The 25,012-nt window shown below is 51.6% G+C and overlaps 3 protein-coding genes across 5 annotated transcripts in view; 1 reads left to right on the forward strand and 2 right to left on the reverse strand.

Annotated features, from left to right (window-relative positions):
* The window catches only part of NAPB (NSF attachment protein beta), a 34,823-nt gene extending 29,332 nt beyond the window's left edge, over positions 1 to 5,491 (forward strand). For both annotated transcript variants that reach the window (XM_040248866.1, XM_040248867.1), the window contains 4 exons: positions 451 to 555; positions 1,224 to 1,292; positions 1,606 to 1,656; positions 2,536 to 5,491. In XM_040248866.1, the coding sequence (XP_040104800.1) occupies positions 451 to 555; positions 1,224 to 1,292; positions 1,606 to 1,656; positions 2,536 to 2,646 (336 nt within the window). In that variant the 3' untranslated portion in view covers positions 2,647 to 5,491. The remainder of the gene's footprint in view (positions 1 to 450; positions 556 to 1,223; positions 1,293 to 1,605; positions 1,657 to 2,535) is intronic.
* A 1,281-nt stretch (positions 5,492 to 6,772) lies between these two features.
* GZF1 (GDNF inducible zinc finger protein 1) lies at positions 6,773 to 15,019 on the reverse strand. Of its 2 annotated transcripts, none has more exons than XM_040248864.1 (6): positions 14,937 to 15,019; positions 12,400 to 13,799; positions 11,243 to 11,337; positions 9,658 to 9,825; positions 9,034 to 9,191; positions 6,773 to 8,775 (listed from the first exon to the last, which is right to left on the reverse strand). In XM_040248864.1, exons 2-6 carry the CDS (start codon positions 13,776 to 13,778, stop codon positions 8,440 to 8,442), a joined length of 2,136 nt encoding a protein of 711 aa, XP_040104798.1. In that variant the 5' UTR covers positions 13,779 to 13,799; positions 14,937 to 15,019; the 3' UTR covers positions 6,773 to 8,439. The 2 variants fall into 2 exon arrangements, with proteins under 2 accessions (XP_040104798.1, XP_040104799.1); XM_040248865.1 differs by lacking the exon at positions 14,937 to 15,019 and adding an exon at positions 14,844 to 14,917.
* Positions 15,020 to 21,502: 6,483 nt separating this feature from the next.
* On the reverse strand, positions 21,503 to 24,394 carry NXT1 (nuclear transport factor 2 like export factor 1). The gene is made up of 2 exons (XM_040248868.1): positions 24,084 to 24,394; positions 21,503 to 22,151 (listed from the first exon to the last, which is right to left on the reverse strand). Exon 2 carries the CDS (start codon positions 22,110 to 22,112, stop codon positions 21,690 to 21,692), a length of 423 nt encoding a protein of 140 aa, XP_040104802.1. The 5' UTR covers positions 22,113 to 22,151; positions 24,084 to 24,394; the 3' UTR covers positions 21,503 to 21,689.
* Between the last annotated feature and the right edge of the window lie 618 nt (positions 24,395 to 25,012).

Below are 25,012 nucleotides of genomic sequence, written 5' to 3' on the forward strand. Positions count from 1 at the left end.
GCCGCACCCACTGGCATTTATGGGTTGTTGGCATTTTCTGTTCCAAGTTAGGGATTTATGCAAGAAAAAGTAGGCAACTCCCTGCTGTTTGCCCTGTGCCCCATGCTGGTCTGCTCTTCGCTCTACGTTTTAGTCTGCTGACATTAATTTTCTATAAAAGGATCAAGGCTTTTAGTTGTACTTAGCGGGAGGGACAGAAGACAGCAAGTCTATTCCATCCTCCTGGAAATGGAATTCTGAGTTGCTTTTAACAGGTTCAGCACTTTATGTCTCAAATACTGTTTCCTGTCTAGTAACATTTCTGGTACATGACTTTGGGTTAAAAGAATGGATTTCATAGCTTCTCTAACATAAGACGCAGAGAGAGCACTTGCTAAAGAGCAGGTGAGGGTCAGCGTGCTTTTTGTAGGAGAGCCAAACTTTTCACTCTGATCCCACTTTCTTGCCTAGATTGGGGCCAACACCATGGATAACCCTCTGTTGAAGTACAGTGCAAAGGATTACTTCTTTAAAGCTGCCCTCTGCCACTTCATAGTGGATGAGCTGAACGCCAAGGTGAGGCTCCCTGAGGCACAGCTTCTGATGTGCTTCATTCACCCTGAACGCGGGTGCTCAGCCGTCATCCAGAGCAAAACTGCGCTGTATCCATGAAAAACAAGACAGGGATGAATCCCTGACCCCATCCTGGCTGTCCTGCGGCCGCTGGAATCCCAGCTGTCAAGGCTCTTAAAGTAACCCAGGGGCCACACCTTATTCAGTAGTTTGGTTTAAAGAAATCAGGGGGCTGAGGGGAGACAGGAAAAGTAGAATCATGTCTTTTTTAAAACTCAGAAGTGGAGTTGGAGTGAGGATAGGGAGAAGTGAAAAGCAGAGTGAAGGCTGGAGGCAGAGGTGGGGACAGGGTTGGGGTTTGGGCCCTGGCATCTGGGCACAGCATCCGTCCAGTGCACGTGAGCAGACGCCTGCCCTGGGAGGTTTGACGATGACATCTGTCTCGTGTGGTCTTCTCCACAGAAGCCTCTTTTAGAAAAACTGGTTTAGAAGTTTACTCTTAACTGAAATTGAAATTTAAAATAAGTAGATTTGATTAGTACAGGTTGCTTTTGATGTTGAGTGTAACAATTAAACAGGATGTAAATAAATTGTGTTGATGTCAATAGAACATGAAAGCTTCATTTTCTGGTTCAGTGACTCAGATGTTAACAAGTCATTTTCTTCCTCAGCTTGCTCTTGAGAAATACGAGGAAATGTTTCCAGCATTCACTGACTCTAGAGAATGCAAATTACTGAAAGTGAGTAAGTGGGATTGGAATCTAGCAACATTTTAACCCTGTGAAGCCGTGAGTCCTGCCCTCACACGCTAGGCCTCAGATGCCGTTAGGTTCGGGTGCACACCATGCTCTGAATTGGGCGGATCAGAAATGTTAGCACAAGGCTGGATCCCTGACCTGGGTGCCTCTTGCATTTGAAAACTTCCCCATTTTTGTAAGTCATTTGGCAGCATCAGTTAGTGTAGTAAGAAGGCTGTTTCTCTGTTTAAAGTATTCACTCATAGATGGAACTTTTTAGCCAACCAAGATAATTTTTCTGTATTTATATTCCCAGAAACTTCTAGAAGCTCATGAAGAACAGAACAGTGAAGCTTACACAGAAGCAGTAAGTTCCCCTTTGGGATTTAGTGTGTTCTCTGAAAGTTTACATTGTAGATACAACTTCTCTTTTTCATTGTGTAAATGTTAAACATCTATTTGGACATTATTGTGCTATATCTGTGTTGTTTTCCAAAAGAAATGTTTTTAGATTTCACCAACCTTCAAAATTAAGACAGTCTATGAGCTCTGCTGACTTTAGCTGCAAGGCAAATATATATCACATACAGTTACGATTTATTTGGATATTTTCTATGGAAAATAATCTGATCCATAAATAAGTGTGAAGTAATATCAGTTAAATCAGTTAAATTTAAAACATAAAAATAAAGCAGTGAGAGTTTGTTATATTCTTGGCATAAAATGGAAAAAAATTTTTTACAATCACCAATTTCCTGTTTTCCCATATTTTTCCATCTTACGTTTAGAATCAATTTCTTAGTGCCCTTCAATAATTCATTCAACCTAGCTTTGAAGCCATGGTGGGAGGGCGAGTTTCCCCCTTTAACTTTTGCTACAAAACCGTTTTCACCCTGTGAAAGTCCATTCTTTAATGACTCATGGAAATGAGTCGAAGGAATTTTTCTTTTGGTCTCTCTCTGCAACTGCGTTTTGTGTTCATTGGAGACTGGAGCCACATTAATTTTCCATGTCCCTTTGTCCTTATACAAAGTCTTATGTCCTTTGTCATGTTAAACGTGCTCTTTGTCCAGTTACAAAGGCTGCTGTGGATTTTTGCCACAGCATGTTCGCATAAGAGCAATGTAAAAAGCTCTTAATGAAGAAAGGTGTAAACTAGAATGAATGATTTTAGAGTTAGTATGGTGTAGTTCTGTGTTTGACTGTGTTTCCGTGGACCCTTTTCTGCTTCTCTTCCCTTCACCAGGTGAAGGAGTTTGACTCCATCTCCCGCCTGGACCAGTGGCTCACCACCATGTTGCTTCGCATCAAGAAATCCATCCAGGGGGACGGGGAGGGGGATGGAGACCTCAAGTGAGGCGCAGTGTCCCTGCGGCATGCCGCCGAGTCTGTGTTCATTTCGCGTTAGGGCCAGTGATCATTGTGGGATGCCCACAACGGCTTCATTTCGTTGCACATGAGCCTGACGATGTGTGTGTGTGTGTTTAAGCCACCGCGTGTGTCACCGTGCTGTGGGCGGGTGGGTCACTCTTATGCGTATTGTGAGTGTGTGGTGGGCTGCCTCCCGCTTGTCAGAGTCCCCAGAGTTTTCCAAGAACTGCTTCAGAATCTTCCTCCTTGTTATTTCAGTATGTGCAGAGCTCGTGTTTCATTTTGCCACGTTTTTATGTCCCTTTTCTTAGACTTGCATACCCAACCAACCCAGTTGTTCTAATAGATGCTTTGCATGTTCTCTGTGAACCTACACCTTGGTGGATTCTCTAAACGTGTTTGTTTAGTGTAGTATGGTTGTTCGGAATGCATTTGTGGCTTTCCTCATTAGACTTATTTATCCTTTTTGTTATCTCGTGATTCTTTTGATGGTGCCAGTGACCCGTTTCCCTGCTCTTGTGTATTGTTCTGTAGCTGATGTGCACGTGAGAATTCAGGTCAGCGAGGCCTGCTGGCTGCTTGCAGTGGGGATGAGGGAGCTTCTTGACACGGCCTATTGACATGTGTGGCCGTGTGGAGGTGAACCTGAGCTCATAAGGGCACTGTGCGTGAGATATAGGAGAGACAGGTGTCTTCCTTTCCTGGAGGGAGTGTTCACTTCTAGTTGGGGCAGGACCCTTGCTTCACCTTCACAGAAAGGTGTTTGAACTGGCATATCCCTTTCCTTTCATGTTCACACACTTTCCCACTTTGAGAGGGCACCCCGTGTGCCCCCTTGTGTACATCCTCACCAGAGCCGGGAGGTTATCTCAGTCTAAGCTTGTATGTTATTAATTTTCATTTTTAATTGTCTGTCATTCATTTTATCTGTTAATTGGACACGATGGGCTTGGTGGGCTGAGTACAGTACAGTTTACTGCACCATCGGGAAAGAGCCCCAGTGAGCTTCTGAGGGGACCTGCCCTTAGCTGATGGATTGTTTTATCTGGTGTATTTGAATTCTGTCCTATTGTTTTGACTTATGTATGTGCGCTATTGACCTATGAACTTAATCCCTGCCCTTTATGTTACGTGCTAATAACCTTGTGCTTTAGACATGCTCTTGTTTCCTGAATCTCTTCTAAATGATTTGTTTGATGTGCATTTATTGCTAGGCAATGGCAGTGTTGACAGATAAATGGGATTTCCTATGTCCTGTCAGATGTTAACTGGTATTTGAAAGGTGTTGAATTTTTGGATGGCCAGCAACGGGGATTCAAAGGTGCTGTTGGGCAGAAACAGAGAGTGGGTCCAGGTTGAGGGCTGAGCTAGGAGGAAGGTTTGCGGATCGGGAACAAGTCCGACTAGGAGGGAGGAGAAAGTGGCAGAAAGGAGGCTGAGAAGGACCAGCGGAGGCCTGATCGTGGAGCAGCCCTGTGGGCAGCTGTGAGGATTCGGTGGCTGTAGTTGTGGAGTCATCTATGTGGCCTGCGCTGGTGGAGAGGTTGGGCAGTGGTGGCTCTATCCCAGCCCACAGGGCAGTCGCAGTGGACCAGGAGGCATGGGGTACTCTGACCTTGGACCCTGGTATCCAGTGAGGATTCCTTCTTTCCTTCAAAGGTCTGGGATCCTTAAAAGAAAGCTGGCTGTTGGTTATGGTCCATTTTGGAACAGAGCCTGCTTGGTACTTCTTCACTTTCTATCAGAACCTCTTAAGAAAAAAACACTTAGAGAAGTGGGGTTTTGTTGCTCTACGTGATTCAGTGCCCAGCCTGTCAGAAGCACATGGGTGAGATGAGCGTGTGTCTTCCGGCTGCAGGCCTGCCTACCCAGGGGACAGTAACCCTCCCTGCCAGTCTTGCACTTTTGTCGCTGGTCTGGAAAGTCTGCTTCCACTGTTAAGGAAACTTATGGTCTGACCACGTAAAGGAAAAACCGAATGACGTTTGTTTATTAGCTTTTTATCCTGATCCCCTGACAGACCCCTATCTGAAGACCTGTGGTTTTGAGAAATACTGTTGGCACCATTTTCAGTCCCTGGGATGGGAAGATCCCCTGGAGAAAGGACAGCCACCTACTGCAGTATTGTGGCCTGGAGAATCCTATGGACTGTATCGACCCACTCACTTTTGTCACATCAGAGTTGGTGTGTTGAACACTAGGACCAGTGCCTGAGTTAAGATGCTTTTGTTTTTAATACTTCACATGAAAAAGTAAAAAATAATTGTAATGGCTAGAACAGACCACTAGAACATAAAAGTGAGAAGGAAAACGTCCCAGGAACAGCTCCAGGCTTCCTCCCTAGAAACATTCCATCAGAGTGGGCAGTGCTGTGACTCAGAGCGATGACTTCCAGCATTTATAAATCGTTATTTATGAATAAAATATAATGACTATGGTTATAGTCTTCGTATTTTAGCAAGTCATGTTTAGTTCATTGTCAAAAGTTAAAATTTCTTATGTGAAAGCTTTGCTTTTTGTGGCAGCGTTTTTCTAGCTTGTGTGAACTTCTTTTTTACTGAATGATTTAGAAGCAGTGTCCTTGCACAGCCGTGACCGCGTGTGACAGTGCCCCTGTAACCACAGCGTGTGCGTTTGTTTCCTCTGACATCACGTGTTTCAGTTGCCCAGAGTCAACTCCCAGGGCTTCTGCGGGGGGCCTGGGCCTCTCTTGCCCGGGGCTGTCGGGGAGGGTGTATTATGAAAACTCACCCTGGATGATAAATCCACCTTCACAGAGTCAATGTATTTTGTGTGAACCTGTACAGTAAATAAAGTCCCAGTTATGAGCAGCGTGGTGCGTCTTTCCTGGCTGGTTTGCACAGGTCAGGGCTGGCTTCTCATTCTGGAAGGTGTCCCCGGGCAGTGGGCATGGCTGTCCGGGCTCTGTGAAGACCCGTCCTGTCTGTTGGTGCCACTGCTGGTCTGCCGAGGGCTCTGCAGGCTCTGCATTCCCCTCCTTGCTGCTGCCAGGTCAGGGAGCTCCGACAAGGTTCAGGGAGGGGCAGCCCTTTGGTGGCAGAGGCCAGCGGTCGGTCTGTCTTGGTGGAACCACGTTGACTTGGTGCTCAGTGCCTTGGTCAGGTCCCTCAAAGACCATTCGAGGCAAGCTCACAATGAATGGTCTAACACGTGGTCCCATGTAGGAGCTCTGCCCTGTCGTTGATCCTCAAGGGGAGTTTCTCATTCAGATGCCTCTCTCAGAATCTTTGTCTCCTAACAGAAGCCTTCGTGGTGGGTTTGGCCAGCCTCGGGGAGGGTCCCATAGCCCCTTGCTGGTGGAGGGAAGTGGGCAGTTGCTAGGTGCCAGCTGGCCCTGTGCCTGTGCCCTCCTGCCTGCCTTGGTACCTGTGGACAAATCGCCTTTCACCTTAAGCAACAGGAACACCACAAGTTAAGGGGATAGGCACTCTTTTGGTCTCAAAAAATGTCCATGCTGTGGCAAGGCACGTGACATGCAGGTTAGAGTTTAAATTATAACTCACACTCAGATTGGTCAGTTTAGGTGACTGCCTTCAGCAAAACCACATTTCTGTGAAGGTCATCTTTAAGAAAGGTCTTCCCTTACCACCTGGCCAAATTTATTTTCAAAGTCTGTACAACAAATTTTGGGTAAAAGCAGAGGCAGGGACCTCTGGAGTTTGGGCTGACAGTGTGTTCCACACGAAGGCTAAAAGGTGCAAAATGGCCCCCTTGGGTAGCATGTCCAGAGGGTCTGGGGCTGACACTGACCTGGCAACACAGCACCCACATGGGGAGAAACGGAGATGTCCCCAAATCCCTGAGATGCACCCTCAGCAGTTTAGGAAGCAGCCCTCCCCTCCCTTCCGCTCCCCAGAAGCAGACAGACAAGTGACTGTAGACAGAGGCGGCTTTGTGGAGCAGACTCACCATGGCCATGACGAGGCCGGGCCTGTGCACAGGGCCGGGCCGGTCACATCTCAGAACAAGTGCAGCAGACAGGGTTGGCGAGACTCTCCAAGGACCAGAAAATGCAAATACCTGTTTCAATCAGGAATCTGATTTCTACAGAACATGAATTCTAATCATGAAAATAAACAGCCTTGCAAAACTATTTTTACAAAACAAACATTTATTAACACATAAAACTTTTGTAGAATCTCTAAAACAAATTCAAGACAAAAATTATTTCCAGTAGGTAACAAAATAATCTATTATTTAAATTCCTTCTCATTAAGATGACTTTATCCCATAAAACAGTTCATCAGCGGGCAGGTTCGTTCTGTTGAAAGAAAATGTGTGTGAAAATAACTTCTGTTCTGTAAATACAAGAGGGTGTTGCTGTCACAGCAGGAGACAGGCGTGGGACTCAGTACCCCAGGAGCAGGCGTGTGGCCTGTCAGCCCCCAGGGCACCGTCAGCGTCTCATGGGAAAGAAAGCATCTTGGGTCTTCCTCTGGCGTTTCGTGCACCTGTCTCCATCTTGGACTTAAATATACAGTACCTTTCTCTTAGAAAATGAGTGTTTTTACAGCAAGTTTAATAAATTAAAAGAAAAAGAACGACTAGTGAAGAGGAATTCTTTGCTTTTGTTCTGGGTCACCTGTGAGTCAAAGCACTGTGCACACGGTGAACCGCCCTTGCCCAGTGGGTCAAGAACCAGGCTGGGGTGGGATGCAAATGCCACTTGGGCAAGAGTGGCCAGCGTGAGACAGGCACATTTAAGACAAGGCTGGCCATTCTGTGGTCCACTGTTAAGGCTAATCAGAGAGGAAGGAGCGTGCGGAGGCGCTTGGTCCCTGCTGCCCAATCTGCTCATGCTCCCAGGGGAACGTGTGTCAGTGACTTGCCTGTGTCAGGCTCCTCACGCATTAATGAAAAACACTGGGTTTCTGAAAATCACAGAAATGAAGTCAAAAAAGTCTAGCAAAACTACCAATACTCTTGTGTTCTTAGATTTGCCACAACCACCGCATTGCTGCTTATGGATAAAATAACTACACTATGTTTCAAGTGTTCTCAGCCCCTGGCTTTTTTCACACCTCTTTGCAAAAACTACTCCACTGTTTTCTGCTAGTCTTTGGTAGGACAGCTTTTACCTAATTGGGTTTTTAGGAAGGAAACCTGATGGCCACATTTCACTTCAAGTCATTTTAATGACCAACTTCCTAGTTGCGTGTGTGCTATGAGCAGCTACCTGACAAGGGTTCGGCTTCGTGCCTACAAGCAGGGTGGGGGCCAAGTGCTGTCGTTCATCTCTTGAGCCCAGAGCATCTCTGATGGGCTTCAGTTTGACAGGAAAGAAACAGCTGAAAATAAATATGTGGTCCCAGTTTTCTTTCCCCTTGGTAGAAAAATAGCTTTAAAGTATCAGAAACAAACCTACACAAAGCCTAAGGCAGCAAGGCGGTGCACAGCTCCAGGAGCAGGGTTGGTGCTCTGCTCCATGACTAAGCTGAGCAATAACCACAGCCTTGTGAGCGTCAGGGTTGCTGGGCATCAGGGCGCTGCCACCAGAGGTCAGTGAGGCGACGCTAACTGCCTTGTTTGTTGATGAAGTGTGGCTGAGGTCATGCGGGTCAGGATTTCTAAGGGAAAGCTTGAGAAGTGACTTGATAGCGACGTGCAAGTAGCAGTTCAGAAAACTGAGGAAGCCATCCTTGCCTGCTTCTTGGCCTGCAGTTCTTCTTGGCCCCTGACGAAAGCTCACATCCAGCTCTCCCGTGCAAGTGCAGGCTGGAACCCTCCAGGCAGGTGACCCTGCTCCAGTCCACGTGGGTCAGAGAGCAGAGCTATGTGGGCCTGGCTCTGTCTGTGGTGTCAGCTCGCTAAGCTGACTGATGGCAGTGGCCAGCAGCGTGTCCTGGGACCCCACAGGGCCGTCGGACTTGCAGGCTGGGTCTGCGGGGCTGTCCTCATGCATGGCAGGGATGCTGCCCTGGACGGTGGCCAGGTTGTGAAAATGGCCATTTTCTGCAAAAGACAGCAATTTATCGGAGAGTTTGGACGGCGCGTACTCGTCATCAGGCTGCTCAGTCTTGTGGCCGTCGCCGTTCTTCGGAGAACCGTCCACGATGACCAGGAAGGACTTCCACGGAGTCGTCTTATCATGGATCTGCGGAGCAAGCGCACAACAGCGGTCACCCATGTGTCCCTGCCCAGGGTCTACAGACCCCTCGTTCACAGCCACTTGTCATTGGGCCTGACAGCCTTTGCCACCCATCAGACCCATCTTCACCGCAGTCCCCATCAGAATGGACTCAGCCAGCACCAGGCCCCCCTCCCAGATGGAGGGCCCCAGGGCAGGAGGACGCGCACTCCGCCATCCAGGGCCGTGCAGCTGGAAGCAGCGCCTGGGGCCAGCCTGGCTCACCGAGGTGTGCCGCCGCAGCGTGGACTTGTCGGTGAACGCCCGTCCGCACGCGTTGCACATGAACGGCTTCTCCCCTGTGTGGATCCGGTGGTGGCGCTGGAGGGCGTTGAGCTGCGTGAACTGCTTGCCGCACTGGTCACAGCAGTATGGCCGCTCCCCTGAGGGGAAGGGATGGAGGGAAGGGGAAGGGAGGGGAAGGGGCTGCCTACTGCTCTGTGGCAGCACGGTGGCACCCTCCGCCATAGCAGGGCCACAGGAGCACACGCCCCCCCTGCCACAAGGGGCCCCGGGGGCCGTGGCCTCACCCACAGCTGGTGCAGTGGCTGCGGGCAGCTCACCTACTTTCTAGTCACACCTGACCATGCACATGTGTGGTGTCCCAAAAAGACATGCACACTGTCACCCCAGTTCTAATCTGGAGGTTTGAAAACATTCACATGTCCACATCTGTGTACACATGTTAAGACCTTTCCAGTTTGTCAGAGAAACTAGAAACTCAGGAAATTTTTAAATGCTATTAAGGCATATAATGTAAAGTTAAAATTCCAAATAATTTTTCAATAAAACCTTCAGGATGTTTTCTTGCACACTGACCTCCCATCTCTGGTGACACTCCAGCCATACCTGTGTGGACTTTGATATGCTGGTAAAGTGAATTCCGCTGAGCAAAAGTCCTGAAACAAACTTCACATTTAAAGGGTTTGGACCCAGTATGGATCCTATTGTGATGTTTTAAATACTCCTTGGAAGCAAAACTCTTGCCACATGTTTCACACATGAAAGGCCTCTCACCTACACAGAGAGAGGAGACAGGGAGTTAGACATGACACAGGCGGGAGGACCAGGTCCACCCTCCAAAGTACCCCGACAGGCTGCGGGCTACTTCTCTTGTGAAAACTACTCGGAAACATCTACTCAGGTACAGTGCTTGCTACCCAAAGTTGGTGGAATTGCCCACTGGAAATCCGCAGAAAGATTCCAGGATGAAAGAGCACGTCCAGCCAGCTCACATTTTGGAAATGCAGTCATTCCCAAACAAGAACAGTCTGCTGGAAAAGTTGGAATTTTCCACAGGGCTGCGGTGGGTCTCTGGCAGAAGCCCTTCTGGAAGGGAGCGGAGTCTGTAGTGAACACTCGTGGCTGTCCTGGAGCAGCGACCGCCCACCTGGGCAGGTGAGAACCAGGAGGGCGTCCATCCTCCATGCTGTGCAGTCTGCACCCCAGACTCCTCTGTTAGGTTTGCCCTGATTTCTCAAATGCCAAAACTGGCTTCAATAAAATATGAACATATTAGCAAGTCCATCAAATGACCAATTCTAACTGAATGCTTCAGTGTGACCTGACTCACCTCCTCCACTCTGATCAGACACCACTTCTGCTTTTTCAGTCTAGTAGTTCACATCATTAAGTGGCTCACCCGTCTCACCATCTGAACTTGAGGCTCACAAGACAGTGCAGAGAAGTAAAGACTTTTAAATGCAGGCACTTTTAAAAAACTGGGCTTGTGTGATAAGCACAATACCCAACAGCTGGACTCCCCGGGGCTCTGACCCCAGGAGCACTGCGCAGAATCAGAATGGAGAGCTTAAACGTTCTCCCTTGCATGATGAAATTATACCACAAAACTTCTGAGAACCCCATAATTCCACCATTTCAGCACCTCATAACTCTTAAGTCTGCAGGTTTTCAGGAAAGCTGGGATTCACTGTATGCTTCATTGTGAATCTCTCAAGTTGACAACCAAGCACAGGCATTTTTCATAACATTCAGAAGACCTTAGGCCAAAAGGCTTGGTCCTGGGTGGGACGGGGTGGATTTACCCGATTATTGAACCACTTTCTTGGGGCTGGACAGTCCATTTGTTCCTGATGCTGTGTTATTAGAAACAGCAAGAATGGAGATAACAGCATATGGCTTTCCCCACATTCTGAGCAGTTTCTTTGAGAAAGATTCTTGGAACTTGGGGCTGACACACCAGGATACCTCTGGATGCCTTGGACACAGGACCAGCAGTACACAAAGGTCATGGCCATGGGCACATGGTACTGGAGGCAGTGGGCATATTTTATTCATTTACTTGTGCTCACTTACTAGATGAGGAAGCAAATCCGGGCTTTAACCTGAACCCCAGGCAGACAGCAACATCTAAACTAATAAACTGCAGTTTCCCTCCTACAGGAAAGATATTCAATCACAGCAGCATATTTACCTGTGTGACACCTTTTATGATAAATCAGCATGTGGTTCTGAGTGAATCTTGCACCACATTCATCACAGACAAAAGGTTTTTCCCCCGTGTGAATTCTGAAACCATAAAAGAGTAATTCAGATTGTGTTCCAAAGCTCACTGCATCACCAAGCTCCTCCCTCACCTGCAGAAACCCTTTGCTCCACAAGCCCAAATGTGAAGGAATGAATTGTAGTGAGGCCCAGGACTCTCAGCCCCAAGTCAGTCTCTGCCTGAGGCAAGACTGCCAAGTCCTGCCGGACACAGAGCCCCCCAAACAGGCCGTGTGGTTAGTGGTGCCCCACATACAGGCAGAGGCCGAACCTCCACAGATTGAGACACTCAATAGCACCACATGGTATTTATAAAACTGCCTCATTAAGAACAGTCACCTAGACTGACGAAGAACCATGTGGTCAAAACCTTTACTGTCCTTTACTGTTAACACATGAAGCCAGCTGGTCCCCAGGGCACACACGTCAGCCCTGCATGTCGGGGTGAGAACGGAGTGACCATCACCACGTTTCCTGAGCCCTTCCTGAGCCGGGCTGGGGCAGGAAAAGGACAATGAACACCCACCCACCACCCCTAGACTGGCCCAGGGTGAGGGCAGATCTCGGGGAGAGTGGAAAACTGCTTTGTCTGAATTTCAAGTATAAGTACTGAGCATCAGAAGGGAATTTATTTAAAAACTGCATATCACCTACCTATACTTCAGAATCAATACATGGAATCCCTAACTGTCCTAACCCTGGAGCTTATCAGACTGACAGGTGGCAGGCACTCTCCACACCCAGAGAAGTGTCCCTCCGCTGAAGTCTCCAGGGAGACTGTGCCACCGGGCTGGTCTCAGGCCGGGGTCCCAAAGTAAGGCGGTCTGGGGTCTCTGGCCCGACTCAGCAGGGGTGATGGGGGGGCTGTAAGGGGTGGAGAGGGGCCCTTGAGCCTGAACGGGAGGCTAGGGTCCCCATCAGCCCAGGCCCCACCCAGAGAGCGCCATCCCTGCATCTCTGTCTCCAGGGAGAACCCAGACAATGGAAGCAGCCCCCGACTTCTAGAAGGAGCAACTGAACAGTGACCCCTCCAGGGAGAGGGGACCACTCCGGCCACCCACTCCTCCACGCCCAACCCAGGCCTACCTCAGGTGGGTCTTGAGGGCTGAGGGCTGCGAGAAGGTGGCTGGGCACTCGGAGCAGCCGTAGGGCTTGTGGCCGGTGTGCGTGCGCTCGTGCAGCCGCAGCGCCGTCTTGGAGCTCAGGCCCTTGCCGCACTGCTGGCACTGGTGCCGCTCGCCGCCGCCCTCGTGCACCTGCACCACGTGCCGCTTCACGTCCTTCTTCCTCTTGAACTTCTTGCCGCACAGCTCGCACGGAAAGTGGCGCTCGCTGCTGTGCACGTGCCGCTGGTGGCCCTTCAGGTTGCAGCGGTTGGCAAAGGTCTGGCCGCAGGTGTCGCAGCGGTGCACCACCTCGGTGGCCACGCCGTGGTGGAGCCGCACGTGCTTCAGGAAGCTCTTCTCGTACAGGAAGGCCTTCTCACAGCGCGTACACTGGAAGTTGCTCCTCCGCCGACCCGGGCCCTCCTCTCCCTCCTCCTCCTCCTCCTCCCCCTCCTCACCTCGCCCCACTTTGGGCGGCGCGGCCTCCGCCCCTACCCCAGCTTCGCTGTCCTCCTCGTCCTTCGTGATTGCTTCTTTCTCGGTTTCCAGGGCTTCTGGGCTGGGATCCCGGGGGCCCCCGCAGCCCCCCATGTCCTGCTCAGCACTCTTCTGCTGCTCCCGGAGTCGGCGCGTGTACTTCTTTTTAGGGATTTCCACGAACACCTTCCTCCCAGCCAGCCGCCCACTGGCCCTTCTGAGCTTGGGGTAGGGGGGCTTAGCCACCTCTTTCCTCTTGTCTGGCTTCTCCCTGGACTTCCTGGGGGTCAGATCTGGCAACAGGCCATTGCTGATTCTCTCTGCTGGGGGATCCAAAGAACTGGCAACCCCATTGGCCAGAGGGCCATCAGGGGCCACCCCTGCCCAGGCCTCAGGGGAGAGAGCAGCCGTAACCTGGGCGCCGCTGCTCCCTTCTGCCTCCTGAGACTCTGAGAAATTCTGCAACTCCAAAAGTACCGACTCTAACATCTGCTTCTTCAGCTGAAAACAAGTTTCGGATAAATCCAAACACTTCAGCTTTTCCGCCATTTCCAGCATGCGCTGTACCCGGTCTTCCTCGACCTGTACCTTGGCCGTGTAGACAAACTCAAGAAAGGAAGCAAAGTCGGCTACCTGCACTTCGTCTAAGTAGACGTTAGTCCTGGCACCATCCACAGTCTTCTCGTTAAGGAACACTTCCTTAAAAAACTTGCTGGTGGCTGCCAGCACTGCCTTGTGGGCCATGAATTCCTCCCGGACGCCCTGGTATTCCACGCTGACAGTCACGTCACACAGGTGACCCAGCAGGCGGAGCTGGTGCATCTCATGCAGGAGGTTGATTGGGGAGGACTTGGATTCTAGCAGGACCGCACCACTCTCCATGTTTCTTCTTCCCAGAAACACCTTTGAACACAAACCAAGAATTATTCATGCGCAGCAACCTCCGAAGCAGAAGGAATAAGAACTGTGAGGATTATATATCAGTTCTTTAGAGGATATAAACTGATTAACGACATAAAAAACCCAACTTTTCTCCCGTACACTTTCAAGTCACATATCACATCTTAGCATTTTTTCTGAAGTCCCAGTGTACCTCCAGAGACATTTGTATGAAAAAAGAATAAGGCTGCCCTAAAGATATTATTAATGAAGTATGTTAAAGCAACAATTTGCTTCTCGAGGTGATTCTGTTATTTGCCTGCAGACCCAGACCCTGTAAACAGAATTTAAAGCAACAATAAATTAGCTGTGCTGCGTTGATCAGGAGGAGGAAATGGCAACTCATTCCAGTATTCTCGCCTGGGAAATGCCATGGACTGGGGAGCCTGGCCGGCTAGAGTCCCCGGGGTTGCAAAAGAGTCGGACACACGACTTAGCGACCAAAACACAAACGCTTTGATCTGGAAACCAGATAAAATACATGGCCACCACCGTTAGAAAAGCAAACCCTGTCTGACTTTGAAAACAACCGATTGAAGAAAATATCTACTTTCTACGAAGAAAACTTCCTGGAAAGTAGCGGACGATCCACGGCATCTCCACCCCCGGACGCCCATCCTACTGCACTGGAGCGATCGGGGGCACAGCGCTGGGGTCCAGCTGCGCTACCTGGAGCAGGGCCCTCAGCCCCTCCGGCCACAGCGGCTCCTGGGCTGGAGACTGGACCGGCCGCCGTGGGGTTGGCAGCCACGCCGGCCGCCCGGCAACCCCGGGGCAGTCTTCGCGGGGGGGCCCCTGACACGGTCACGGAGCGGCCGGGTCTGACTTGGGCCTCCCCCAGAGCACACCGCCTTCCAGTCAGGCCCGTCCTCCCAGACCCGGCCTCCGTGCCCCCGGTGCGGTCGGGTCTCTAGGTCGGCCTCACCGGTCCCGGTCCAGCCCCTCAGCGCCCTCCGGACGTAAGGGCCGTGACCGCCTCTCCCCTAGCCCGCCGCCCGCTGAACCGACCCCGACTCCTCGGCGGCTTCCCAGCCCCCGGGTGGCCACTGAGCGCGAGGGGGGGCGCCAGGCTTGCCGCCCACCGCCCCGCTGGCCGCGTACCCGCCACCCCGCCGCCGCCGCAGACACGCTTCCGAGGACTAGGCCTGGGGACGGACAGACGGACAGACAGGCGGCCCGACGGACGGGGGGCGGGGCACCGGGGGTGGGGTCTGCGAGGGCGACACCGATTGGCCGCGTCGGGCCCGGCCCCGCCCCCAGCTGGTAGAGGGGAGGGCCTGCGCAAGCACGGGAGGCGACGGAAGCCGTTTGGAAAAGTTACGTGATCCGACGCACGCTGCCGCCGCACGCCCTGCCGGCTGCGCAGGATTGCGTCACCCGCCGCGAAGTAGGGTTTGCGCCTGCGCATAACACTGTGCCGACGGCTCTGAGCTTCTCGCGACGCGGTAGGGGGGCGGGGGCAGGGCCGGGAAAGTCACATGCCCCGTGGGGGAGACCCGCGCCTCACGCGCAGGTCCCTCCTCCGGGGCCCCAGGCGAGTGGGCGGACAGTAGGAGGGCGGGGCACCAGATGGGGCGGAGCGTCTGGTGGGTGGGGTCATAGGGGCGTGGCGGTGGGAGGGGGCCAGGAGGGGCGTGGCGCAGGAAGAGGGCGGGGCGGTGGGGAGGGGCTTGGCACCTGGAGGGGGCGGGGCGCCGCCAAGTGCCGCAGAAATCTGTAGGTCTAGCCCGGCAGCACCGGGCGGAGTTGGGGCTGGGGTCGCTGTGGGCGGCAGGCGCGCGGGCGGCCATGAGGTGAGCCGGAGCCGCGTGTGCTCTGAGAGCCCGTGAGCTTCGCGCTCGGGCCACCGTTCCCCGGGGTGTGCGAGCCTTAGGCTGTCCGCAGGCGATCCCGGGGCCTGGGCCGCCCCCGCCCCATTCCGGAGGCTTCACGTCGCCGCTCCGAACTTCCCTTTGTCTTCATTTGTCCCAGAGGCCCAGCATATCCTGGGCCGACCTCTCATCCTGTGTCTTCTGGTTCAGTTTGCACAGTGTAGACAACGTCCAGAAACGAGGCAGATCCTCTGCACGGTCCTCGTCTAGAACAAGCCCTCTCTTACTGTCTCTGTACCTGTCTGGAAAACATCTGCCTGAAGCGGCTGGGACGTAGTGTGGACCCGGGTAGCAGGGCCCGGGTGCCAGGGTCCAGGCAAGGGAGCCTTAGGCAGCAGCCTCTTTTCCATGTTGTTAGGGCAGGAGGAATGGAAGCCATTGAAAATAACTATCATCAAGTCCATCACAGAGTGGGAGGCCTCGCCCTGATGATCACAGTGTCACTAGTGGAAGGAGCCCAGGACCAGGGAGACTGGAGGCCGCGTAGCAGAAGACTGAGCTCAGCTTGCCATGGCCTGACACTTCCTCCACACAGGGCACATGTCACACGCCCTCCCTGCCCCCTGGCACTGTGCCCACCTGCCCTGCCTGGGTGCAGTCAGCGCAGAAGCCTGTGACCTTGGGGAAATGGGTCAGCCGCTATTCACAGTGAAGCCCAAAGCAAGATAAGCAGTTCCACCATCTGTTCCGCCCTACTTTCTAGCTTCTGATTTGTAGCTACCGTAAAATCTCTGCTTTATACTGCAGCTAAAAAAAAGATGCGACTCTGCCGGTTCCCTGCCCTCCTCACACACTCCTGGGCTCTTCCTCCCTCCAGGTGCACTAGGAGTATCCCACAGTTGTTCTTCTCAGGAGGATTTCCAGAAGTCATCCCAGTTTCTGGAGGTTGGCCTCAGGGCCAGGTGCATGCCCTGAGAGTTTAGTTTCTCTCCAGACTGGGAGTCTCTTCCCCTCCCTCACCAGGGGCCCTGACTTCCTCCTGCAAACAGATCTCCCAGCAACTTCACCCAAACTGGTGTCAAGTCTCAGGATAATTAACAACAGAGCGTGCTTCATGGTTACAGAAGGTGGGCCACTACTACGCCATTCCCCCATTACTGATGTTAGTCACTACTCACAAAACTCTGAGGGGGTAGTATTATTACCCCCATTATATGAATGAGGAGACTGAGGCAGAGGGAGGTTGGCCAGCTTACCCAAGATCACACAGGGAGAACAAGACAGCTAGGATTGAACCTCCATAACTTAGCTCTGTGCTGGCCACACGCCCCCGCCACTACAGAACAGAGCTGTCTCCTGTCAGATCAGGTAAACATCAAATGGGAACTAGGGAGGGTATGATTAAGTATCAATAGCATCCTAGATGTTCCATGTCTGTTTTGTGTGAATCCAAAAGTGAATACTGAGAAGTGTGGTTTCTAAGGTGCTGGGGGTACATGAGGGGGAGCTGCCCATTAAAGTCCAGCATTCCAGCCCTACTACCTGGCCACATCCCTACCATCTCTCACCTCTGTGCTCTCCTAGTATCGGTCTGCTAGTGACTGCTACGAATACTGGTGTACGAGAATCTGAGTCCGTGCTTTCATTTCTTTGGGGTATGTATCTAGAAGTAGAATTGCTAGACCATATGGTAATTCTGTATTTAACTTTTTGAGGAACCCCCAACTTGTTTTCTATGACAACCACACCATTTTCCATTCCCACCAGCAGTGCATGGGGATTCCAACTTCACATGTTCATTGATGGATGGAAACAACTTTAAGCAAGGGATTTTTACACATACAGTGTATTCAGAGTGATGTTCTGTTTATCAAAACTCTCAATAGTTTCAAAAAATAGTCCTCAGTCTTCAAGATGTGTGCCCAAATAAAATGTTTTCAAGAAAAGTGTATATGCTAATGATAGGAGATAGGAAACATACGAACAAATAGCACCTTATTTGTGGAAAGAGTTCAGAATCCATTAAACCATGCATGTTTTAAAAATACATATATCCTCTTATCATGAGCACCACATTTGGATAAATTTAATCTGGCCATGCACGTTTTGAAATCAACTTTGCTTCAACACAAGATGTCAAAATAGACGATGCACCACTTTTTATAGGACGATTTCATATAAAATGTAACACCACTGCAATCTTACTTTGTCACTAACAAAGATCCTAAGTGTTTAAAAGAGCATATTAAGTATTTAGAATTGTTAAAAGTCCAAGTAGACACAGAACCAGGATATGTGGAAAAAGCAGCCAAAATTCTGTGTTCTACCCAAGTTGGTTAGTGTTCAGTGCTGAAAGGACTTCTTTATTCAGGGTCATAATAGCTTTAATGATTAAAGTGAAGAAACTGGATGTGATTATTATAACTTTTATATTCAGTTCCCTTTAGAAATGCTACCTGATCAGGTTCCAAGGTAGAAATTACAGCAGGCTATTCAAAGAAGCTTTAGAAAATGGAGAAACACCAACAGCCTAATACAAAACAAAGAATACAAATGGACAACTCACATACATGTATGCATGGCAGAGACATCACTATAAAAAGCAATGATAATGAATAGGACAGAGTTTAACCCGAAGAGAAACACAATCTGTGATGCAGCAAATGTCTGCATGGGAAATGCAGTCTCAGGGGAATAGATATTTATCTCCATGTAATGCCCTGTAGTCATCCTGAGGAAGTGGAGTGAACAACTTTAAGGTAATTATGTTAGTGAAAATTTGGAAACAACCTACTTGCCCAAAAGGAGACAACTGAATATACCCATGCATTGATTTATTATGCAGTCATTAAAACAACGTTTTAAAAAGTGTTTAATGGAACTCATCGTAATAATTCCATAATGTATATGGTTATCAAATCATCATATACACTTTAAAGACAATTTGTCAGTTATACTTAAAGCTGGAAAAATGTTTGCGGAAACCTTCAATATACTGTAATGAATAAAGGAGGTATGCTGTTGTACCCAGGAAATGATCTGATTTAAAAGCGAATCTTTGGAACCAGAGTGTAAGCAACTCCCCACGTCAAATTCTAAACTGCCCAGGGAGGGTAGCCGGAGCTGCCCGCCCCGCCCACCGGGCGCTGACGAGGGGCGGGGCTGGAGCCTCTGTTTCCAATGGGTCCTCGGACGTCGCCGGCGATGCTGTTGGCCTCCCTGCGTGCGCCGGGATGCGCGGCTTAGTGGCCGTTGAATGGGCGGAGGCGGATCGAGCGTCCGTGCCTGGGGCTGGTGGCCTCGCGGTTTGGGTTCAGGGTGGGGGCCCAGCCCTGGGGCCGGGCAGGGGTTTTCTAGCGCTGTCCGGCTGTACGGTCCACTGCGAGATCCGGTTCAAGTGGGCCAGGCCAAGCCGTATTGGGTCAGCTGGGGCTATATCAATGAGATCAGGCACGTCTTTACCTGCCTTAAATTTGGGCAGCGTTTCCAGACTTTAACTTCTCACAGGGCCAGGTGGTGATCTTTAATAAAACACCCCCAGCCCTTTTTTTTTTTTTTTCTTTTCCTTGAGAACCCAGGATGTTTCAAAGCGGTATCTACTTGGATACTTCACTGGTACGGTCAGGCTCAGGTCGGGACGCTCTGGGGCGGGAAGCCATTCTTCGAGGTGTCTGCAACTTGAATGCCCCTATTTCTGGCTGTGAAAACAGCCTTGATTATTAAATGAGATTTTAATTTAAAAAAACATGATGCGCACACTGTATGAATATCTACGAGGACATTCGGCATCAAGTGCCTTGTCTCCGCGTTAAAACTCTCGAACCCAGTTCCTAAGGACAGCCGTACTTAACGTTTTTGCCAGTCCTTCTAGCGGTCCGTGCATATAGGGCAAGCCTATATGGAATCTTTTTTTTAAAACACAAAGCAAGTTTCCTCATTTGTAAAACGGGGCTGAAAATAGTGCAAAGTATCTTGAGCTGTTCTTGGGATGTTCTTGCTGCCTGTAACAACTGTTAATATTCTACGAAGTATTTGAACTTCAGAGACTCTCAAAGATTTTTCATATTTGTATCACAGACAGGTCTGCCTCTTCAAGCCCCATTCAGAGGGGCTGTGAGCCCCTGCTACACTGAAGTGCAGGCCTGCATGCTAGCTGCACTAGTGAAGACCCACAGAGCAAGTGATGTCTGACCTAGCTCTCAGTGGACTCTCAGTGGTCAGAGAGCAGCTGATGCCCTTCAGTGGGGCACCCTGATGACATGTGGCACTCACTTGTAGATGAGACAGTTCTGCATTCATCTAAAGCCCCTCGAAGCCTCGAGGATTAGAAGGCTGTCTGTCTGGACCCTCCCTCAGCAAGTTGATGCACCTCTAGCCTCCTGAACCAACCTCCGTCATCAGAGTTTCTCAGTCATGAGCCTTTGGAGGGGAGCATTCTGTAAGAGGAGTTGGCTATCTCTGAACCTGGATTTTTTTTCTTGGGGCGCTGGAGTCGGTTTTCTGAGGCCTCAGCACTGCTTAGTTCACGTGTGCTAAGTCGCTTCAGTCGTGTCTGACTCTTTGCGACCCTACGGGTTGTAGCCCTCCAGGCTCCTCTTCCATGGGATTCTCCAGGCAAGAATACTGGAGTGGGTTGTCATGCCCTCTCCAGGGAATCTTCCCAACCCAGGAATCAAACCACCTTTCTTACATCTGCATTGGCAGGTGGGTTCTTTACCACTAGCGCCACCAGGGGAGCCTAAGACTGCTTAGATCTGGACTTAGAAAACAGACCTCCTGCAGTGGGGGGTTCTTACTCCCCTAGCAACTCTGAGCCCTGAGGACCCTGTCCACTCTCTGCTTGGCTTTTCCCAGAGGCCCACTGATCTGGCACCAAGACACCCCCCCACCCCCACCCTGCCACCGACCCCACCAGCCCCCCCCCACACACACCAGGCTCTGTGTTCAGGCCTGCATCCCAGCCTGGGGCACTGACCAGGGCTTGCCCTGAAGTACAGGCTGCCGCTGCCCCCCACCCTCTGTACAACAGCCACCATCCAGCCTCCTGCCCTGTCCCTCTGTCCTGCCAGCTCCCAGTCCAGTCCCCAAGGTCAGGCCCCTTTTCCTCTATCAGAGGGGAGTGAGATCCTTCCTGACATGGCGGCAATGCCCACCTTGCCTAGCCATCCCTGGTGGACGCCATAGCCCAGGGCTAGGGGTCCCTACCATCTGTGCAGCCTATACAAGTCCCCCATTCCTAATCCTAACCCACACCCCCTAGCCTGACCTTTGATCACAGATTTACCTGGGGAAGCCGCATGTCCACAAGAGCTCATCTATTAATCAAAGGATGATGGAAACGGCTCATTTTTTCTTTACTTTGGAGAAATGGGGTGAGTTGGTCCTCAGGGTCAGTAAAACCAGCATCTAATTCTGATGCCCCCCAGCCCCACCTCAGTACTTCTTCCTCTTAAAAGCAGTTCTCCTCTTTGTAAGGGAGTAGTCAATGGAGCTTCCTTGTTTACAAGCAGTTATTAGCTAACTCCAGGTATCTTACCTGTTTTCATCCATGTAACTCCTAGCACAGGTGCGAAGTCCCAGTGTGGGTCCAGCCACCTAGTCAGGGGGTTCTCTAAAGTTTTTTAATAGACAGCTAGGGGGCTTTTGTAAAATGCCAAAAACGCTCAGGCCCACCCTCTTGAGATTCAGTAGTTTGACCAGGATGTGCGCCTGGTGATTTTTGAAGAGTCCCAAGGGTGTCCTCTGTGTGTGCGGCAGCCCTGGATCTCAGTCTTTGCAGTGCCTTCTGCTGGCCTTGCAGCTTCAACCTTCCTTCTCCTGGGCCCCTCTCCCCAGTATTGCCCAAACACATCCAGCAAGGGGAGAAGAAGCAACATTTTATTCATCAAAATTTCCAGAACCAGAGTCTCTCCTGGGCAAATAGAAAAATAGAGAATTTTACTACTTCAAAAAGGCAGCTGTGACAAACAAGTGTATGCCCAGACAGGGGCCCCTCAGACTTGAGTGAGCCCAGGGTTCAGGCTGGGGGTGTCCCACCACCCCACTAGCAGGCCCAGTCCTGGAACCGGAAGCAGTCGCTGGCAATCTTCCACACTGTGTTGCTGGGTGAGGCCTGGGCCGTCAGGATGAAGTTCTGGTTGAAGTCCCGCTGTTTGTTGCCCTCAAACTTCACTGTCCCACAGATCACCACAAGGACCGTGGTCTGGCTCGGGGTGGCTTCGTCATGGACAGGCTGGCAGTCTACCACGTTGATCTGGAACTCACTGGAAGGCAGCATCTCAAAAAACTCACTCAGGGACTCATGCCCGGAGACAGCGTTGCCGTTCCACACCAGGGTGGCTGTGCCCATGTACAGGCGGGACAGCAGCCGCCGCCGCTTGTCCATGGTGCTGTAGTACACGTTCACGAACTCCTCAGCTGCGCGGCACGCCTGGTCCACATAGGTCTTGAAGTCCACGGACGCCATCACTAGCCCCGCCAAGGGAGGCCTTGGCCCAGGTGCCTCCTGTACCCAAGGGGGCAGAAGGTGGAAGAGACCTTGTGTGAATGCTGATGACCGTCATGCCCCACAAAGGACCAGTCCTCCGACTGAGGCGAAACTCTGGGCTCCCCCTGCTGCCGACGCCTGGTCCAGCTGGGCCCCAGTTTGCTCATTTGAGACAGGAACATCCCTACTTGTGCATGACTATGACTGCAGTGCAGGATGAAGGGAAGCAGGGGACACCACACACTCAGTTAAAAAGCCTGAGACCCATATGGTCAGCAATGACAGCTATTACTATGAATTTTAACAATGAATTTAACAACTGACTGTGGGAGGCTGCTTTTTCCTGGAAGCATGGAACAGCTGTGACTGCCCTCGTGTGTCTGGTGCAGACACCACACTCTGGAGAAGGGAACAGTGGCCCAAAGAAGGCTGATGCATCTATCATGAGCTCACCTACTGGGCCTGGGAAGGTGAAGAGAAGGCAGGTTCCCCAAGAGGGCAAGAGAACAAGTGTCGTTGAGGACAGGACAGGACCAATACTGGTGGCCACAGTTCTCACTATGGGCTCTATTTAAGGAGCAAGGCTGGAGCTGACTGGAATGAGTGAGGACTCAAGAGCTCCAGGGAGCACAGGGGAGTCCCGTGAGCCAAGAAAGGACAGGCCAGACAGAAGAAATTCTGTGGGGTGAGGGAGTGGTGACAGCAAGGAAGAATTTTAGCTGTAGCCAAAATGAAACATTTCCTTAAAAAAAAAAAAAAAGTCCAAAAGCATAAGGAAAAATTATTTGCTTTTTTTTCCCCAGGGTATACAATAACTATTGTAGTTGTATTCTTTTTTGCCTGATTAAAATATTTCACTACACAAAAATCCAACAGAAGACATTACTAAAATATTGGATGCATTTAGATTTACAAACTTAAATACTGAGTATTTTTTTCATTTCAACGTTGTGCACGCATGCTCAGTAGTGTTCCTTTGACTCTGCTTGCCAGGCTCCTCTGTCCATGGGATTCTCCAGGCAAGAATACTGGAGTGGGTTGCCATTTCCTTCTCTAGGGGATCGTCCTGACCCAGGGATCGAACCCGCCTCTCTTATTTCCTGCACTGCAGGCGGATTCTTTATGGGGATGAGCCATGGAGAGAGTTTAACTTAAAAAAAAAAAAAAAAATCAGCTTTTGAAAGAGATAAAAGATCCCACGCAGGGTTAGGAGGGAGTCAGGGAGAGGAAGGTGGAGGAGGCCAGAGCCTCCAGGAGAGAACTGGCCAGGGGGAGGAGGGGGTAGGCGGGGAGAGCTCCGGCCTTGAAAAGAGCGCTGAGGGCCAGGCACAGACGCGGGTCCTGCCACCCCCTCGGGGCGGGGGTGGGGCCTCAAGTCCAGCCGCGCAAACACTCACTCCAAACTATACTTCCCAGCACTTTATATACACCCCGTCCTTCAATAGTGCACCGCAAACTGATGAGGCGTTATGGTAACAACTTCGCAAAGAGGAAAGAAAACCCAGGTGTGGACTAGGTCGAGGGTGGACACGCCCCTGATCTGTCCTCGACTAGAATACGCTGTCTGCCGGGACGGCGCTGTTGTCTCACAGGCTCCTGCCTCTCTGGGTCCAGTCTGAGGGCGCAGGGTTCCAGGGTGGCCAGTTTGTAACCTCCCCCTCCGGGCCCGTCGCCCTCGCTGGACACCACCCCCTGCACCCAGCCGAGCCCCCATCTGCTGGCGTCCACGCCGATCACCGGCATCTCGGGCCTCCGCAGCTCAACCAGCTGCCCGCCCGGGAGTCCTTAGGGAGCAGTCGTTTCTGCGGGGCTGCAACCGCCCCAGACTCGCGGCCAGACCAAGTGGCATCCTCGCCACGAGGGGGCCACTGACGGGGGGTTGGGCACCTCCTACGTACGCGGGGGTCATCTACCAGGCCGGGGAGCGCAGACCTGCGCAAGGGCACCTACCTGCACGGGAGTGATCGCTGTGCTCAGTGCGGGAGATGACCGGGTCAGCGGGGGCCTCAGTTGGGCGGGCAGGTGCGGGGGAAATCACCGCACGGGTCGGCGTGGGCGGCTCCGTTCACGCGGCTACGCGGAGCCCCCCGTGACGGTAGGCCGGGCCAGCCGAGGCTCCGCGGTCCTCTGCCGCCTGCCCAAGGGAGCCCGGGAAGAGCCGCCTTCGCCTCACCACTACCTCCGAGGACCTGCCGGGTCCAGCCAGCGCCTCTGCGGGTTCCCGCGCGCGCGGCCAGCCAGCAACGCGCAGACTCGAGCGCCCGGCCCCTTCCCGCCCCGTGACGGACAGCCATTTCAGCCAGTGGGGCGGCCGACCGTAAGGCTAGCCCCGCCTAAGTGTGGCACGGGTAGGGCAGCTTCCGGGAGAGGCACGTTCCCAGAAGACCGCGCGCTCGAGTCTTCATTGGTCTATAGACGCAGGCCCGAGGTTAGGTGCGGGCTCTGATTGGACGAAGCCTCGCAGATCCGGCTCTGGGGCGGGGTTGGGCGGGGGCTCTGGGGCCGTCTCGCGGCTGCGCTGAAACCTCCAGGCAGGGGTTAACTGACGCTGCCGCCTGTTCTGGCTGTGTTCCTCTTGGCAATGGCAGGGCGGTTCTTTGCCTGGTTTCCTAAGGGAACGCTTGCTTTCAGAGTTCAGGACCAGTTTAGAAAGTGGATGGGCTCTTCAATATAGGCTACCGCCCCCGCCATGAAAAATGTGGTTTATAAACAAATAAATTGCAGGTTGAGTAGAACGTTTGAATTGAACTAGCGTCTTTGGAACCGTATGCACAAGACAATGTCTTTACAAAGCCCAATCCACTGAAATTGGAATTTAATCTACAAAACTCCGAATCCCAGCATCACTAGCATGAAAACGAGAGTTGACCTGCATGCCC

The sequence above is a fragment of the Oryx dammah genome, unplaced genomic scaffold, assembly GCF_014754425.2.
Source record: "Oryx dammah isolate SB20612 unplaced genomic scaffold, SCBI_Odam_1.1 HiC_scaffold_10, whole genome shotgun sequence".
Taxonomy (NCBI): domain Eukaryota; kingdom Metazoa; phylum Chordata; class Mammalia; order Artiodactyla; family Bovidae; genus Oryx; species Oryx dammah.

Excerpts from the sequence above, each read along its gene's own strand:
- GZF1 (XM_040248864.1), bottom strand. The coding sequence starts at position 13,778 with ATGGAGAGTGGTGCGGTCCTGCTAGAATCCAAGTCCTCCCCAATCAAC. Across the intron at positions 11,338-12,399 it reads GCCCTCAAGACCCACCTGAG|AATTCACACGGGGGAAAAAC; the intron begins GTAGGCCTGGGT and ends TTATGGTTTCAG. Across the intron at positions 9,826-11,242 it reads TCATAAAAGGTGTCACACAG|GTGAGAGGCCTTTCATGTGT; the intron begins GTAAATATGCTG and ends CTCTCTGTGTAG.
- NXT1 (XM_040248868.1), bottom strand. The coding sequence starts at position 22,112 with ATGGCGTCCGTGGACTTCAAGACCTATGTGGACCAGGCGTGCCGCGCA.